We start from the raw sequence: 16,707 nt of genomic DNA, 5'->3' as shown, positions 1-16,707 counted from the left end.
TTGGACCGTTGACAAGTCCCTAACGTACATTCGGGACACAGTTAGTTCCAGCGTCAAGCGTTTCAGCCGAGAGAGAAGCACTCACCCTGTCTCCGAAGTTCTCGAAGGCGATTCGCGCGTACTCGACGAAGTAGTCGGCGATGACGATGTTGGGCCAGCCGCCCAGCTTCTGCAGTTCCTGGGGGAGGTCCCAGTGGTACAGCGTCACCTGCGACGAGGGAGCACACAGCTAAAGAGAAAGGTGGACCAAACAAATGGCGAGGTGGTAGCTCCTAAGTCTTGTCTTGCAGACGGTGAGCCATAACTATTACACAAATATAGAGCTGAAAGCGCTATGGAGCGCTATGGAGGCAGCATGCAATAAGTATCAAATTCTCCTGAAGTGTACAAAGGCAAATGATCAGCATTTTAGCGCAAATCTAGAACGTAGATAGTAATAGGGGTTATGCCGTATATACTCTATGTATAAAAAATTTTATACAACGGGTTTCGTATTCATAAATAGCATTTCTTTTTTTTAAAGATGATCGCACTATACCTCGCGTAAAACCGACGATAAGACTTCACACGCGCCACTCGCGAATGGAGGAGGCAAGTGGGGGGATCAGTTAGTGGAACGAGACGCACCCTCCGCTACACACCCTGAGGTGGTTTTCGGAGTACTGGTATAGACAGAAGAAGCAGAAACTTTTTTCAGTACATGTGAGAATGTGTCTGTGACGTGCTCGCGACCTGGCGACACCGCAGTCCAGCTTTCTGGGATACAGCTGCTGGAGTTGGTCGGGAACTCACGGCCGTCACGTGAATATGGAATCGATGTGTCGATTAAACGTAAAACGGAACTCTAAGCAGGGATAGCTAGAGAACAAACGTAAGGATGTAGAGGCTTATCTCACTAGGGGTAAGATAGATACTGCCTACAGGAAAATTAAGGATACCTTTGGAGAAAAGAGAACCACTTGTATGATGGAAACCCAGTTCTAAGCAAAGAAGGGAAAGCAGAAAAGATGGAAGGAGTATATAGAGGGTCTTTACAAGGGCGATGTACTTGAGGACAATATTATGGAAATGGAAGAGGATGTAGATGAAGATGAAATGGGAGATTTGATAGACCAGAGTCGAAACAAGGCCACGGGAGTAGACAACATTCCATTAGAACTACTGATAGCCTTGGGAGAGCCAGTCCTGACAAAACTCTACCATCTGGTGAACAAGATGTATGAGAGAGGCGAAATACCCTCAGACTTCAAGAAGAATAGAATGATTTCAATCCCAAAGAAAGCAGGTGTTAACACATGTGAAAATTACCGAACTATCAGTTTAAAAAGCCACGGCTGCAAAACACTAACCCGAATTCTTCACAGACGAATGGAGAAACTAGTAGAAGCCGACCTCGGGGAGGATCAGTTTGGATTCCATAGAAATATTGGAAAACGTGAGGCAATACTGACCCTACGACTTATCTTAGAAGCTAGATTAAGGAAAGGCAAACCTACGTTTCTAGCATTTGTAGACTTAGAGAAAGCCTTTGACAACGTTGACTGGAATACTCTCTTTCAAATTCTGAAGGTGGCAGGGGTAAAACACACGGAGCGAAAGGCTATTTACAATTTTTACATAAACCAGATGGCAGTTATAAGAGTCGAGGGACATGAAAGGGAAGCAGTGGTTGGGATGGGAGTGAGACAGGGTTGTAGCCTCTCCCCGATGTTATTCGATCTGTATCTTGAGCAAGCAGTGAAGGAAACAAAAGAAAAATTCGGAGTAGGTATTAAAATTCATGGAGAAGAAATAAAAACTTAGAGGTTCGCCGATGAGATTGTAATTCTGCCAGAGACATCAAAAGACTTGGAAAAGCAGTAGAACGGAATGGATAGTGTCTTGAAAGGAGGATATAAGATGAACATCAACAAAAGCAAAACGAGGATAATGGAATGTAGTCGAATTATGTCGGGTGATACTGAGGGAATTAGATTAGGTAAGTAGTAAAGGAGTTTTGCTGTTTGGGGAGCAAAATAACTGATGATAGTCGAAGTATAGAGGATATAAAATGTAGACTGGCAATGGCAAGGAAAGCGTTTCTGAAGAAGAGAAATTTGTTAACACCGAGTATTGTTTTAAGTGTGAGGAAGTCGTTTCTGAAAGTATTTGTATGGAGTGTAGCCATGTATGGAAGTGAAACATGGACGATAAATAGTTTAGAGAAGAAGAGAATAGGAACTTTTGATATGTGGTGCTACAGAAGAATGCTGAAGGTTAGATGGGTAGATCACATAACTAATGAGGAGGTACTGAATAGAATTGGGGAGAAGAGGAGTTTGTGGCACAGCTTGACTAGAAGAAGGGATCGGTTGGTAGGACATGTTCTAAGGCATCAAGGGATCACCAATTTAGTACTGGAGGGCAGCATGGAGGGTAAAAATCGTAGAGGGAGACCAAGAGATGAATACACTTTTCAGAAGGATGTAGGCTGCAGTAGGTACTGGCAGATGAAGAAGCTTGCACAGGATAGAGTAGCATGGAGAGCTGCATGAAAACAGTCTCAGGACTGAAGACCACAACAACAAACAACAAGTACGATGTCAACGTTCCCGTGAGACTAACGCCCGAGAGGAAAGACGCGCAGTTCCCTCGACTGTGGGGCATCGTGCGGCCACATCAAGTACATCTAACCAGAAAATGATGGTGCTCGTTCGCAGTGGGGCGCGTGTCTCTCCAAGCGGCAGCAGAGGGAGGCAGAGGGAGGCGCACGAGTGGCGGCACCGTGTCCATTTTCAAGAACAGTTCTGGTTTTGCATACAGCAGCATCACGACAGACGTACTGATAGTGGAGGGGAGGCTCCGAGGAGAGCCGGCGTTCCCACAGCGTATTCGTGGTCGTCATACTGTGCGGGGTAGCACTGGTTACACAGGACGTTCACAGCTGGTTCGCAGTAACCTGGACAGCCGTCGTCAAATTTCTGACATGCTGATGCCGCGGTTGGGCCGTATCTTCGAGGTCTCTGCAACGTTCTCTTTGGACAAGTTACTCGAAGACCGTATGTTGCACGCGCTGTCCTGACAAAGGGCATTCGACTGTTTCTCTAGGCAGCACGTTTTTCAGATCTCACGCCCAGTGGAAACATCTTATCATAGCGTTGAACACATTGTGTGTCGTGGGACGCCCACTCTGTCTTTAAAATAATTGAAAAGCCACAATCGCTTCAATATCGTTTACTAGATGACCGGTTTCAGCACTCTGAAGGTGCCATCATCTGATCTTTGAAGGTTTGAGAGAGGGCTTACATGAGTTAACTATATACACTAATGGCCATTAAAATTGCTGCACCAAGAAGAAATGCAGATGGACAAATATATTATATTAGTACTGTCATGTGATTACATTTTCACGCAATGTGGGTGCGTAGATTCTGAGAAACCAGTACCCAGAACAACCACCTCTGGCCGTAAAAACGGCCTTGATACGCCTGAGCATACATGCAAACAGAGCTTGGATGGCGTGTACCGGTACAGCTGCCCATGCAGCTTCAACACGATACCACAGTTCATCAAGAGTAGTGACTGGCGTATTGTGACGAGCCAGTTGCTCGGCCACCATTGACCAGACGTTTTCAATTGGTGAGAGATCTGGAAAATGTGCTGACCAGGGCAGCAGTCGAAAATTTTCTGTATCCAGAAAGGCCCGTACAGGACCTGCAACATGAGGTCGTGCATTTTTCTGCTGAAATGTAGGGTTTCGCAGGGATCGAAAGAAGGGTAGAGCCACGGGTCGTAACACATCTGAAATGTAACGTCCACTGTTCAAAGGGAGGTCAATGCCAACAAGAGGTGACAGAGACGTGTAACCAATTGCACCACATACCATCACGCTGGGTGATACGCCAGTATGGCGATGAGGAATACACGCTTCCAATGTGCGTTCACCGCGATGTCGTCAAACACGGATGCGACCATCACGATGCTGTAAACAGAACCTGGATTCATCCGAAAAAATCCAGTTTTGCCATTCGTGCACCCAGGATCGTCGTTGAGTACACCATCGCAGGCACTCCTGTCTGTGATGCAGCGTCAATGGTAACCGCAGCCATGGCCTCGGAGCTGATAGTCCATGCTGCTGCAAACGTCGTCAAATTGTTCGCGCAGATTGTTGTTGTCTTACTAACGCCTCCATCTGTTGACTCAGGGATCTAGACGTGGCTGCACTATCCGTTACAGCCATGTGGATAAGATGCCTGTCATCTCGACTGCTAGTGATACGAGGCCATTGGGATCCAGCACGGCTTTCCGTATTACCCTCCTGAACCCACCGATTCCATCCATTGGATCTCGACCAACGCGAGCAGCAATGTCGCGATATGATAAACCGCAATCGCGATAGGCTACAATCCGACCTTTACCAAAGTCGAAACATGATGGAACGCATTTCTCCTCCTTACACGAGGCATCACAACAGCGTTTCACCAGGCAACGCCGCTCAACTGCTGTTTGTGTATGAGAAATCGGTTGGAAACTTTCCTCATGTCAGCACGTTGTAGGTGTCGCCACCGGCGCAAACCTTGTGTGGATGCTCTGTAAAGCTTATCATTTGCGTATCACAGTAGCTTCTTCCTGTTGGTTAAATTTCGCGTCTGTAGCGCGTCATCTTCGTGGTGTAGCAATTTTAATGGGCAGTAGTGTACATTACAATTATTACAGAACCACATACCTAAAACGTGGATTAACATTTATAAAACCATATGGCCATCATGGCACATGAGGCAGACCATCTGATAAAAATCATAGTCACAACTATAAAAAAAATAATAAAAAATAATTTAAAAAATAATGAAGGAACTGTTCTCATGGTCGTTCTTTCCATAAAATGTAAAATTCAAGTCACCAGATAAAACTACCACTGCTCGCCTTCCGGTGTTAGGCGAGCAGTCGTAGTTTTATCTGGTGACTTCAGTCTTATATTTAAGGGAAAGAACGACAATGGGAGCAGTTTTTTGTTATTATTTTATTATTTTTATTGGTTGTGCCTATGATTTTTATCATATGGTCTGCCCCGTGTGTCATTATGTCCATATGGTTTTATAAATGTCAATCCACGTTGCAGGTATGTGGTTCTGTTATAATTGTAATGTATATAGTTAACTCACGTAAGCCCTCCCTCAAACCTGTTATACCTTCACGGATCCGATGATGGCATCCTCAGAGTGCTGAAACCGGTCATCTAGTAAACGATATTGAAGCGATCGTGGCTTTTCAATTATTTTAAAAATCTTATCATAGGTTGCCAAGACACTGATACGCTAGCACTCGGTAGCCACTACGGTTGACGGACTCTGGTAAAAAAGTTGAGTCAGCATGAAAAGACGTGCCCTTATCTTTTGTCATCTGAGCTCAGTTTGTGTGGCTCTGGGTTAACACCTGTATCCAGTTCCGGTGCCGACTTGGAAGGAAAACAAAAGGATGATATTCGTTCCTTTGTGTTATGGTAGCAGCCGTGGCGAATGGACACATGCCGGAAGGGCGCTCGCAAGTTATATCAGATTCTGCTCACTGTAGTGGTGAGCTGAAAAATAATTGATGTTGCTGACACTATTTCAACCATCACATAAAGCTTGAAGCTAGTATATGACGATGTTTGGTTTGTGGGGCGCTCAACTGCGCTGACATCAGCGCCAGTGCAAAGTCCCAATTTTTACACAGTCCCTTTTCTTTTCCCAAACCAGTCTTGTCACTCTCGCTAATGATGATGATGAAATGATGAGGACAACATAAACACCCAGTCCTCCGGCCAGGAATCAAACGTGGGACCACGTGATCCAGAGACAGCAACGCTAGCCCCTAGACCAGAAGCTATTATTTGTTCAAGAGCAGTTGCACCATCCAGAATGCTGAAAATAAAGTAGAGACGACGTGACGGATGTGGAAAGATTGCATGTTCAGATTTCGAGAGAGGAAGCAAGGAATTTTTGTTATTATATTGAAGAAACGGTAATATTTTCGTCGAAGGAGCAAGTGGAACAGCTCGCCTGGAGCTGAGCCCGGCGCCCACTCACCATGGGCTGGATGCCATTGGCCAGCAGTTCGTCGATGACGTCATTGTAGTGGTCGATGCCCGCCTGGTTGATGTTGTCGGTGTCCCCGGTGGGCAGGATGCGCGGCCAGCTCAGCGAGAAGCGGTACACGTTCGCCTGCAAACTACAACAAACTCTTATCACGAGTCTCTGTAGGCGTTTATCGCAGCGCAGTTATGTCAGCCGGTCCACTGCCAGGTACAGCTGAAGCGGTGCGAGCACACAAAGGTACCTGCAAAGAGTGTCATCAGAATATTATGTCCTTAGAGTCCTGTCATCATTGTGTAACAGCCAGCGTCATTTAGTTACGTATTGTTCATAACTGCACTCGATTCTTCTCCATGGAATTCTTTTCTGGGAATAAATACAGTAAACATGAACGCAGTTTCCAAACTACAGTACAGGACCATGAGAATTATACTCAAAAATATTAGCTGATCTCTGTTCAAACACTGGGGATTTTAACCACAGCATTTCAGTATATTTACGGATCAGTTTTGCGCACGAACAATAACGCTGCTAACTTCCGCACAAAAAGCTCTGTCCATGGACATGAAACAAAATTTAGACTGAACGTACTTTCAAGAAAGAACAAACATAAATCTGGAGAGTTACTAGATAAATTGTGCATACGTTATTGGATTTTTTTTCTTTATAAAATAGCGAAATAGTTTTTGCAATATTCTACTCGGACATCCAACGGTCAGCTTTCGATTAGTCGAGCAAACTCTTTGAATTATATGATTGTTGCACCGTTGAAGAATCTTTACCTCTTTCATGTTCTGATCGGGTCTCCAGCCGATGAGAAACTCTGGCAGTTGTCGGGGCCACGTGGCACCGTAAATCTGGAAGGACACTGTATGGCACTGTGCGTTCCACTGTCGGCACGAGCCCGTTCGGAGGCTTGCAGTGTTTGAGATTTTGGGTGTGCTCTTTCAATTACTTTGCCATTAATAAGTACCGATTTGTAATTTTAGTCGTGTGATGTATAGATTTGCACGTTTGTTTCGGATCATTCCGCGTACAGAACTTGCAGTGCCTACTAGGGAATTAGTAAAAGAAGAAATTTAAAAAAAGGGAACAAGAAAAGGGAAAAATAATTCTGACGAACCAAAGGAAAGACTGCAATCAGGAAACATCATAATAATAAAATCTGAAAAAGGGTAATAATGTTATCCTCATGAACTCACCAGAAAAATTAATTTTAAATTAACAACAGCCTCAGTTGCAATGTTTATCTAAATGGACAAATCGTAGTTCTTTTTATTCTGAAGAAGGTTGGGTTATCCCAACTGAAACCTAGGTAAATTTAGGTAAACATTGCAACTGAGGTTGTTGTTAATTTAAAATTAATATTTATACAGTTGCTGACAGGGCCGCGAAATGTTGAAAGTATGAAAATAATCATCAGAAAAAAACAACATAAAAATATTAAAACGGAACCCAGCTAATAGATTTCAAACACATGTAAAAAAAAAAAACACACTCAAAAGCATAGAGCACACATTTACGGACCGCGAGAAACAGAGACTTGTACAAAAAATTACTCAAGCCTCCAAAATGCGGTACCAACCAAAGGTCCATATAGAAAATGATCCTGTCCCTCCGATAGTGAATTTCAGAGCAGATATCACATACTTACTATCAAAACACAACACCCAATAATATAAACTAAAAATGATAGACCAATAAGAAATACTTCTCAGCTAGTACAACATGTAAGACACATTAAAATCCCTGGCATAGGAACACTGCTCTCTTTTGATGTAGAAAGTATGTACAATTGCACCCTGTTAACAAAACTATAAAACTAATTGAAGAAAACACACAACCAGCTATCTCATGAACACACAGATGAAACAATAAAGTTGATACAGTTAGTAACACAACAAAATTATTTTGAATCCAGTTAAGAATACTACATACAAGAAGAAGGTTGGCCCATGCGTTCACCTATTTCAGGAACATTAGCCAACATTTTTGTGAACCATATACAAAAATTAATATTTGAAGACATAATAACGAAGAAAAGCTACATCATCTATTGTTACAGGTACATGAATGACATAATATCCATGGAAGATGAATGTAGAAATAGAATACACCAACTACACAAAGACATAAATACTGTATGCGAAAACAAAGTTCACTGTAGAAGAAGTTCAAGAGAACTCACAAATTTTGCTACACATCACCATAAGAAAAGATAATAACAAGCACACATTTGACATATACGAAAAACCCACAACAAGTGACACCTTCTGAATGCAGTCTCATACCACCCACAGAATCAGAAACAGGCTGCAATCAGATAAAAGTTAAACAGACTGAACAGGATCCTCATAACCATTTTTAATTACAAAAAGAGCTGGCTGTTATAAAACAAATAGCATTAAAAATGGACACAAAGAAACAATGGTAGACAAACTAAATATAAAAGCAAAGACAAAAATAATGAAGACAACTAACCAAACCATACCAACAAATACAACCTACACTACCACAAAAAATGACATATTGTGGCCTGCCACAACAATTTTATAATAAAGTAGGTAACACATTCAAAATACAAGACATAAACATTGCTAACAAATCAAAAAACTCAGTGCAAAAGCACATCCCAAAACTGAAATCAAAACGATACAGTTACCAACAATCTGACATCTGTCACCTCAGTTCCAGGGATTGTGAAAAAATATATACACTCTAATGACTGGCAGGACATTCAACACAGGATATAAAGAACACATCAGAGTATTGAAACACATTAGCAGATCAATTAAAACAAGATTATCACAATCCAAGCAATATTGAAAAGGATGTGAACATCACATGAATCAGTAAAGACAGACACCACTCCTCCCCTTCAAAGAAAATAAAGAACATTTCCACATACACAAAGCATTAACACAAAATAAACAGTTCCTCAATGATCAAATAAATATTGGGAACCAGACGCTATTTAATACAATAGAAAATACATGAAAAAGGAAAAAGTGTTTCCCATCCATCACCCTCTCCCACCTAAACCACCCCTCCCCCCAACAATTTCATTTCACTTCTTGCTTCTCACCGTCCCTCCCACTCACTCTCCATCACACTACTATGCACTTATGTCCACTCGTCTTTACTTTTCCCTACCAAATCTATTAATTAACACTCCATCCCTATTCCTTCATTACTTTTGTACAGTATATACATATATAGAAACTTAAATAAATAGAATAACACACATGCAAGTAACTAAAAAAAGCATAGGGAAAAGACGAACTAATGGTAGAGCTATGTTGGCAACACTACTAAGGACAATGCACACTTCAAAGTAGATAAATAATCAATAAACAGTGGTGTACGAAAAAGTGTGCTGTGTGAAACGTAAGAAATGCACAGTTCTGCAAAACAACGGAAAATTAGGCTTGAAGCATGTGTATAATGAAGAAAGACACCAAAGACGTGCTACTAGAAGCCATTTCCTGATGTAGACGAGAAGTCAGGCAAGAATATCCCTAAGTAAAATCCAACAGATTGATAACGAACTCGTTTTTGATGTTAAAAACAAATTAGGCTGTAAATATCTTTAACTACAAGCTGCTGATGATACTTTACCTCAATAAAACGAAACGCGTGTGGTGAAAAAATAAAAGAAAACACTCGTTTCCTTGTAGTTGTAATGATGGGACCAAAATACCCCCAGGAATTGCACTGATTCTTAATGTAACGTGGTATTCATGTGCGTGGCATCACAACGGCTCAAGTCGTTTTTCGTAAGGTGGAAGCTGATTTGCACATGCATTCGGTTATCAATCTTATCGTCGTCTTCTGTATTATGAATAGGTCGTCTTCTGTATTATGAACAGCTTCATGTCTTTGTTGAACACATATGTAGAGAATATATATTTCGAAGCTTTCTGTCAGAACTTCAATTAATGTTATGTGTACTAAGAATCCATGTGATTTTTACTGCCTTGTCTCCACAGACGAAACAATATACTAGGGAAACGTTAAACTCCGAATTTTTTAATGTGAAAACTCTTAAAACTTTCTAAATAGAACAAACGTTAACATTCCACATGGCAATGTGCAACGTAACTATATGCATGAGAAACAGCGTGCTGTTATCGAGTTTCGAATTCGAAAAGATCGTCAACAATTGGGGCACCCTGTCTTTCATAATGACAATGTGAGAACACACATAAGTGCTGCGACATCTGCAACAATCAGTCGCCTTTAGTTCACTGTGACTGATTCTCCATACAGTTCAGACTTGGTCCCATCGATTTTCTTCTGTTTCCAAAACATAAAGAAGACCTCTGACATACTGATGAAGCGGTTCAAGCCGAAGTGAGGTTGTGGCTCCGTCAACAAAATGAGACATTCTACAGTGACGGTATAACAAACCGGTCTCTTATTGCCAGAAATGTGTTTGTCGCCAGGGTGACTATGTTGAGAAACAAATACGTACTCATGAGTAATAAATATGGAGAACGTTAATAACGTCCGTTTTATATAAAAATTCACTTTTGAGCAGGCCCCGATAGTGACTGTATTCAGTGTTCCTGTCATTATGTTGCCCTTCCTAAGCTGTACACGCCGGTGCAGCACTGTCTTTTCGGCACCTGTTTCTGAAATATTGATGAGTCATTGTGTGAATAATCAAATACTTCAGTTGTACACGATTATTACAGTTCATTAATAGTAAATATACCGCTCTGTCCACGAGTAATTTACAAGTGAATGAGGGTAATTAATCACAGTCATATTTCTATTGGTTTAACGAAGTAATTCAGTGATAGATCTTTCCGACTCCAGGCTAAGTAATTATAGTCACGAGGAAGATCCTCATAGCATTAATTTTGCTATAAGCTGTGTGGTCACATGGCAGTTTCAGCCTCACAGGGGCTCAGCACTCATTTTCTTGCTCAGCACTCATTTTCTTGGTACGAGCTTGGCGGCCGTGGGGTTCCTGAGTTGGGTACTGATGAAAAACGGCAGTCCTCTGTTACCATAAGCTCCGGGTGTGGTTCAGCGACCACCGGGTGGTGCCGTGGTAGGACGATGTGTGTCAGAGGGATCAGAGATCTTGGCTTAACTGCCCGGGTCGCGAGAACGGTGGAACCTCTATAAAAAAAAACCTCGCTTTCGTGTTGTGCTGCATGATGATGAGACGCGTGGCTTTGAAGGAGGAACAGTCGCTAGTGTGCAACCTCTGAGGAGCCTGCCGCACCTCGGTTGTATAGGGCTTATTCAGGCAAGCAGGGCTCTGTGTGGGTGGACATTCTTCCCTAGCTGCTCGTAGGAACACCATGAAAACAAATGTTTGTACTCCGAGTGGTTCGGGTGGGCCATTTGGTAGTTTTAACACCCAGAATCTGAAGAGGTCTCTTGTGGTTAGTCCACCTCAGTCATCTCAGACTTACAACGACAGTATTAAAATTGACAGACACATCCTGTGATAGATAACATCTTTGTTGTCATGAAACGTGTCGGTGGTTATTTTGAAAAATTGTCGCCATTCTATATCCATAAAGCTTTCGAGTGACTTGCAGGTCAACTCAAATGTATCAAGAGGCTTTGGAATGGTACTCTCCAGCTGGAGGCTGTGAAGGTTCCCCAAGTACAGAAGCTGTTGAATACCAAGCTGCTTGGAGAAAATCACACCAACAGTGAGCTGCACATTGGGTTAAATAGTGTTAAAAGTGTTTCCACATGTCGGGACATTATGGATATGGATATACAAGAACTGCAACAGGGTTAAAAAGGTGCAATAGTGACTGAAGTCCAGAACGTTATGAAAAGGTTTGATGGTGAACTTCAAAAGCCAGTCTCATTTATTCTGACATTCTGGAAATGGCTCTGAGTACTATGCGACTTAACTGCGGAGGTCATCAGTCGCCTAGAACTTAGAACTAATGAAACCTAACGAACCTAAGGACATCACACACATCCATGCCCGAGGCAGGATTCGAACCTGCGACCGTAGCGGTCGCTCGGCTCCAGACTGTAGCGCCTAGAACCGCACGGCCACTCCGGCCGGCTCTGACATTCTGTCTGCCGAAATTTCCTGGGCATATTGCATCAGGCTTTCTCCGCCATAAGATTAGACTTTATATCCCAAATCCAGTGCGCTGCTTCAAGTGCCATTGCTTCAGCCGCAGCCAGGATACGTGTGGACAATGTGGTAGCACAACATACGATCAAGGATTCCAGTGCACTATCCCATCCAGCTGTGTTAACTGTTTGCAGGCCCATCCGATTTGGAGCAGGGACTGTCCTGCTTTCGCTGAACAAAAGGAGATTCTGGAAATTAAAGTCACGCGACGTGTCTCATACTCTGTCACAAAGAAGGAATTGAAGGCCACGCAGCCACCAAGTTTTGTTAAGTCTTTTGCCTCAACTTTGAAGTAGCCTGCCCTGGATGTCAGTTTTAGTACCCAGTCTTTGACAGTTGAGCAGGGCACATCTACCTGCACCGGTAAATGCGGCTGCCAGCCGGCGCTGCTGGTGCCACAGTCTTCCTATCGCATAAATGGTGAAAGTTGCCGAATATAAAGTGGGCCGAGACAGCAAACCGTCACCGTAGATATCAGAAGAGATCTGGCAGTGTGTTTCTGGTACATCGACCTTGCCACCGTTCCCAAACTCCAAGCTGGAGATGAAAACTGAATGGCCAAAGTAATTTGCTCCAAACTCATTGGACTTTTCGACCTTATTGCTGTCTGGTTGATCTCACAATGACTATATCATCCTCAATATTGACGTCAACGTTTGCCAGAGGGAACCACAGAGTCCCTCAAGTGACCTGCCTCCGCTGCAGTCTTGCCACCATAACAGAACGAGTAGGCGAGGGATAAAGAATCTCACCGATAAACAGTCTTCCATCCTGCAGTACAACTTGAGTGGCTTCGGGACACATGTGGAAGAACTACGTCTGTTAACTGAGGATAGACTGATTTGTCTCTGTCTTAAAGATACATATTTCAAATTTATACATATTTCAAATTTCTGACGCTCAAGAGATACGTGGCTACATTCTTCAAAAGAAGAACGACATCAGTGGAGACAGACCTAAAGAAGGAGTGGCAACTTTCGTCAACCACGCCTACCTCTCCTCCCTTCTCTCCCTCACAACCAGGCTGCAAGCAGTCGCTGTATCGATACATGTGTGTCGTCAGTCTACAAAATATTCTCTTTGCACGCCGCCACATCAGGTGTTACGAAGAAGCTCTCTATGACCTCCTTACTCATTTTCCCCTCCACTTTATCCCGTGTGGCGATTTTAATGCACAAAATGTGCTTTGGGACTCTGCAACCACCTGGCCCAGGGGTAGAGCGACTGAGAGCCTTCTGTTGTCCTTGTATGCACGTTTGCTGAATATTGGGCGGAATACACACATCAGCACTGGTTCATGGTCGTTCACTGCCACAGATCTCTCGGTATACTGCCCAGCTCTCACAAACACCGCCCAATGGGAAACGACTGATGATTTACACTCAAGTGACCACTTCCCAGTCTGGATTTACCAGTCAGACAGAATAGTGCCCAGAAGACATCTGCCATGACGGATGTTTCGTAGGGCAGACTCAACGCTTTACAGCCAACTCGCCATGTTTGAACACCCTGACAGTTCCAGGAATGGGTGGATCATGTTACCCATGTGACCCACCACGACACTGAAGCATCTACTGCCTTCAAATTTTGTAGGCGTCTCTTCCTGAGTTGCGTGTAATATTACGGTATATTGGCAATTTTTACTTTTTGAACCGTCTGACTACAACTGAATGAAACACAATTTTCATGCCATACGCGTTTCGCCTTTATTCTGTGCAAGCCATCTTTAGTGGCCTGGAATATGTAATTATTTTTACTATTTAGTTTACATTTTGGGCAATGTACCTATAGGTTATAAACAGTTCTGGTGGTTGGTTTTTGCTATTATGTAGTAATATTTGGAACTGTACTTACAGGTTGCGTGGACGATTTTCTACATATTACACTTCTGTTCCATTTTTGGTGCCGTTCCTTTTCTTATAAATGCCACTTGCGGTTTTTTCTCACATTTCACAGCGCTAGGAACTGAACACTTGTTTTGATACAATGCTTTGGTTTGTGTTGCCGACTGTCGGATGTTATTGCCAAAGATCGAATATTATTGCCAACTTTCGAGTGTAACATTTGAAGTATCTGTGATCTGTTTGTGTATACATTGTGTGTGTGTGTGTGTGTGTTTTGCTGTGATCAAGTGTGAAAATCTATATACCGCTGTGAACAGTATTCTTAAGATGTCAACTGTAATTACCACAGCGAGACACTCTAACACAACAATGGCTGTAAAGTTTACCGTACCGAGAAGATACGCGTCACGAAATTAACGTTATACTATGTTCATTATCAATATCGCCACTAACAACGGCCATTTGAAAACCACTGCTGGATAAAGGATTCCCCTAGGCTTTTCCAGGCACTACGGTCTTTCGCGTTATCATTAACTTTTTGCTCTTCTTTTGATTTATGTTCCTGTTTATCTAGTGATTGCCTTCAACTACAGCAGATGTAAAGACTAACACTCCGCTCTGTGTCTTGACTGTTAATTTATACGATTTTCACTTTTTCTTTGGTTATACATTTTTTATTTTACTGTAATTAATTTTCAAACTGATTTTCAAACTTGTTCTATTAAGCGTGATTCTTGACGTTTCCCCGGCGTACTGAACTTTCGATGCGGTTTCGGGATTGCAGCCGGATCATGTTGGCTTCTTGCAACAATATTTCGGCTGGCAAACGTCCAGCTATCTTCAGGAGAGTGTTCTATTAAGATTTTTCTTTTCTTGCTGAAGTTCATCTGAACTAGAGGTCTACAGTACAATCCATCAGCAAAAGGAAAGTGGTTCAAATATGTTCCATCAACACGTATCCCTTCTTAGTTTCCTGAGTCTAAGGATCTGAAAACTTCCTCCATGATTGCTGAGAACGGCTTTGATCGTATGAAATCTTCTAGCCTGACGCCACTTAAAATTTTATTTTCCGGTAGTTTGATGAAGGCCTGTTGGAAGCTACAACATTCTTGTATAAATTCATCAGTGTATCAGAAGAGGTTCGATCATCGCCTTGTTTATGAAAGGCGTGGGTACAGATTTTTTGAAATTCAGTCAAATATTTTCTAGAAATCTACCATTCGCAGGTAATTTGATAATCTGTAGTCTCCGTTTCGTCCTGGACTTTCATTCATCTCTTTGCAACTGGGCCACGTCTAACGCATGCTTGGCCGGCCAGGGTGGCCGAGCGGTTCTAGGCGCTACAGTCTGGAACCGCACGACCGCTACGGTCGCAGGTTCGAATCCTGCCTCGGGCATGGATGTGTGTGATGTCCTTAGGTTAGTTAGGTTTAAGTAGTTCTATGTCTAGGGGACTGATGACCTCAGCTGTTAAGTCCCATAGTGCTCCGAGCCTAACGCATGCTTGATCATCTAAAATCGATTATCTCTCTTAGCAGTTGGTAGCAGGTGGTAGAGGACGCTGATGGATTTACAGTTTGTTATCTCTTGCCCTTCTCCAGTTAAGTGAAAGAGAACAACTGCAGCATTGTTTAGTCCACTGACATACTGTGAATAATTTGGCATGTGCCTCTAGTACTTCGTTTCCTTCTGCTTGAGCCATTTCTATTGTAATATCATCTGTAGGTGTCCCTCGTTTCTTCATTAACATGCGAACAAGAATGCAGGTTATGTTAACGCAGGTAACCTCAATGTCGTGACGGTGATCACGTAGACGGGTCTGATGGTCAGAAGGAACAGGATTGTGAGGACACATATGGGCAGCTGACTTTTGGAAATTGATATTTGGAGCTTGAAATGGAGAAAGGTACTTATCTCCATGTCAGTAATATTTGGTTACTAGTTCAGACATAAAGCGGTAGTGTTCGTGGCGCTCAACCCATGAATGGCTTCTGGCCAGACTGCTGGTGGAATGCGGTCTTTCCCTAGCCGGGGCACTAGGAGGGGGAGGGGGAGGGTGGCAAGCCCAGCTGCCCCAGGGGCGCCTATTGTCACCGGTGAAGATGCCCGATATTCGGTTTGATAGCGGACTGTATGGAGCTGCAGCCGTCTTGCAAGGACTAAAATCTCTCTTCTCTGCGGGACTGAGGGGCTGCCAAGCCTCGAGTTCAGCGTCCTACCCGCCACACATTAACTAGGAGGACTACGTATAAAGGTAACCAGAGCTTGCCTTAATTTTCCTTGCATGTGACTCGATAAAATTACGAAATGGATGCTCCACGTTGGCACACAGTTTCTGCTTCGGAATCTCTCACGAAGAACTGATGCACACTATCGCAGTCGTTTGTTCACGTAAAGAATTGTTGTCTTACATTTATGTTACTTGTAATGAATACTGCAAGATCAAATAGATACCACGACAGTGCGGTAACACAAAAACCCTCACTAAGTATTTAATGTGCCTTCTGAGTGAGACAAACACGTCGGATGAAAACGGAACTGCGGCGAAACCTAACAGAGAAACGTCAACACGTCAAAATGGAAACAAAGGTTTCTTGACAGTTATTAACAAAAACTGCAAAACGACCATCACTGAACTTACATAAAACATAATAAATGTACTGCGGAGGTTGAGACTACATTATTAGAA

At 42.9% G+C, this 16,707-nt stretch overlaps 1 protein-coding gene across 1 annotated transcript in view; it reads right to left on the bottom strand.

Annotated features, from left to right (window-relative positions):
* Nucleotides 1-16,707, bottom strand: part of LOC124622564 (myrosinase 1-like) — a 118,665-nt gene that overhangs the window by 59,378 nt on the left and 42,580 nt on the right. The window contains exons 3-4 of the mRNA XM_047148307.1: nucleotides 6,048-6,182; nucleotides 86-208 (exon numbers count right to left, since the gene is read on the bottom strand). Coding sequence (XP_047004263.1) covers nucleotides 86-208; nucleotides 6,048-6,182 — 258 coding nt within the window. The remainder of the gene's footprint in view (nucleotides 1-85; nucleotides 209-6,047; nucleotides 6,183-16,707) is intronic.

Source organism: Schistocerca americana, chromosome 7 (assembly GCF_021461395.2).
Source record: "Schistocerca americana isolate TAMUIC-IGC-003095 chromosome 7, iqSchAmer2.1, whole genome shotgun sequence".
In the NCBI taxonomy this organism is placed as follows: Eukaryota; Metazoa; Arthropoda; class Insecta; order Orthoptera; family Acrididae; genus Schistocerca; species Schistocerca americana.
This window is presented reverse-complemented; position numbering and strand designations above follow the sequence as displayed.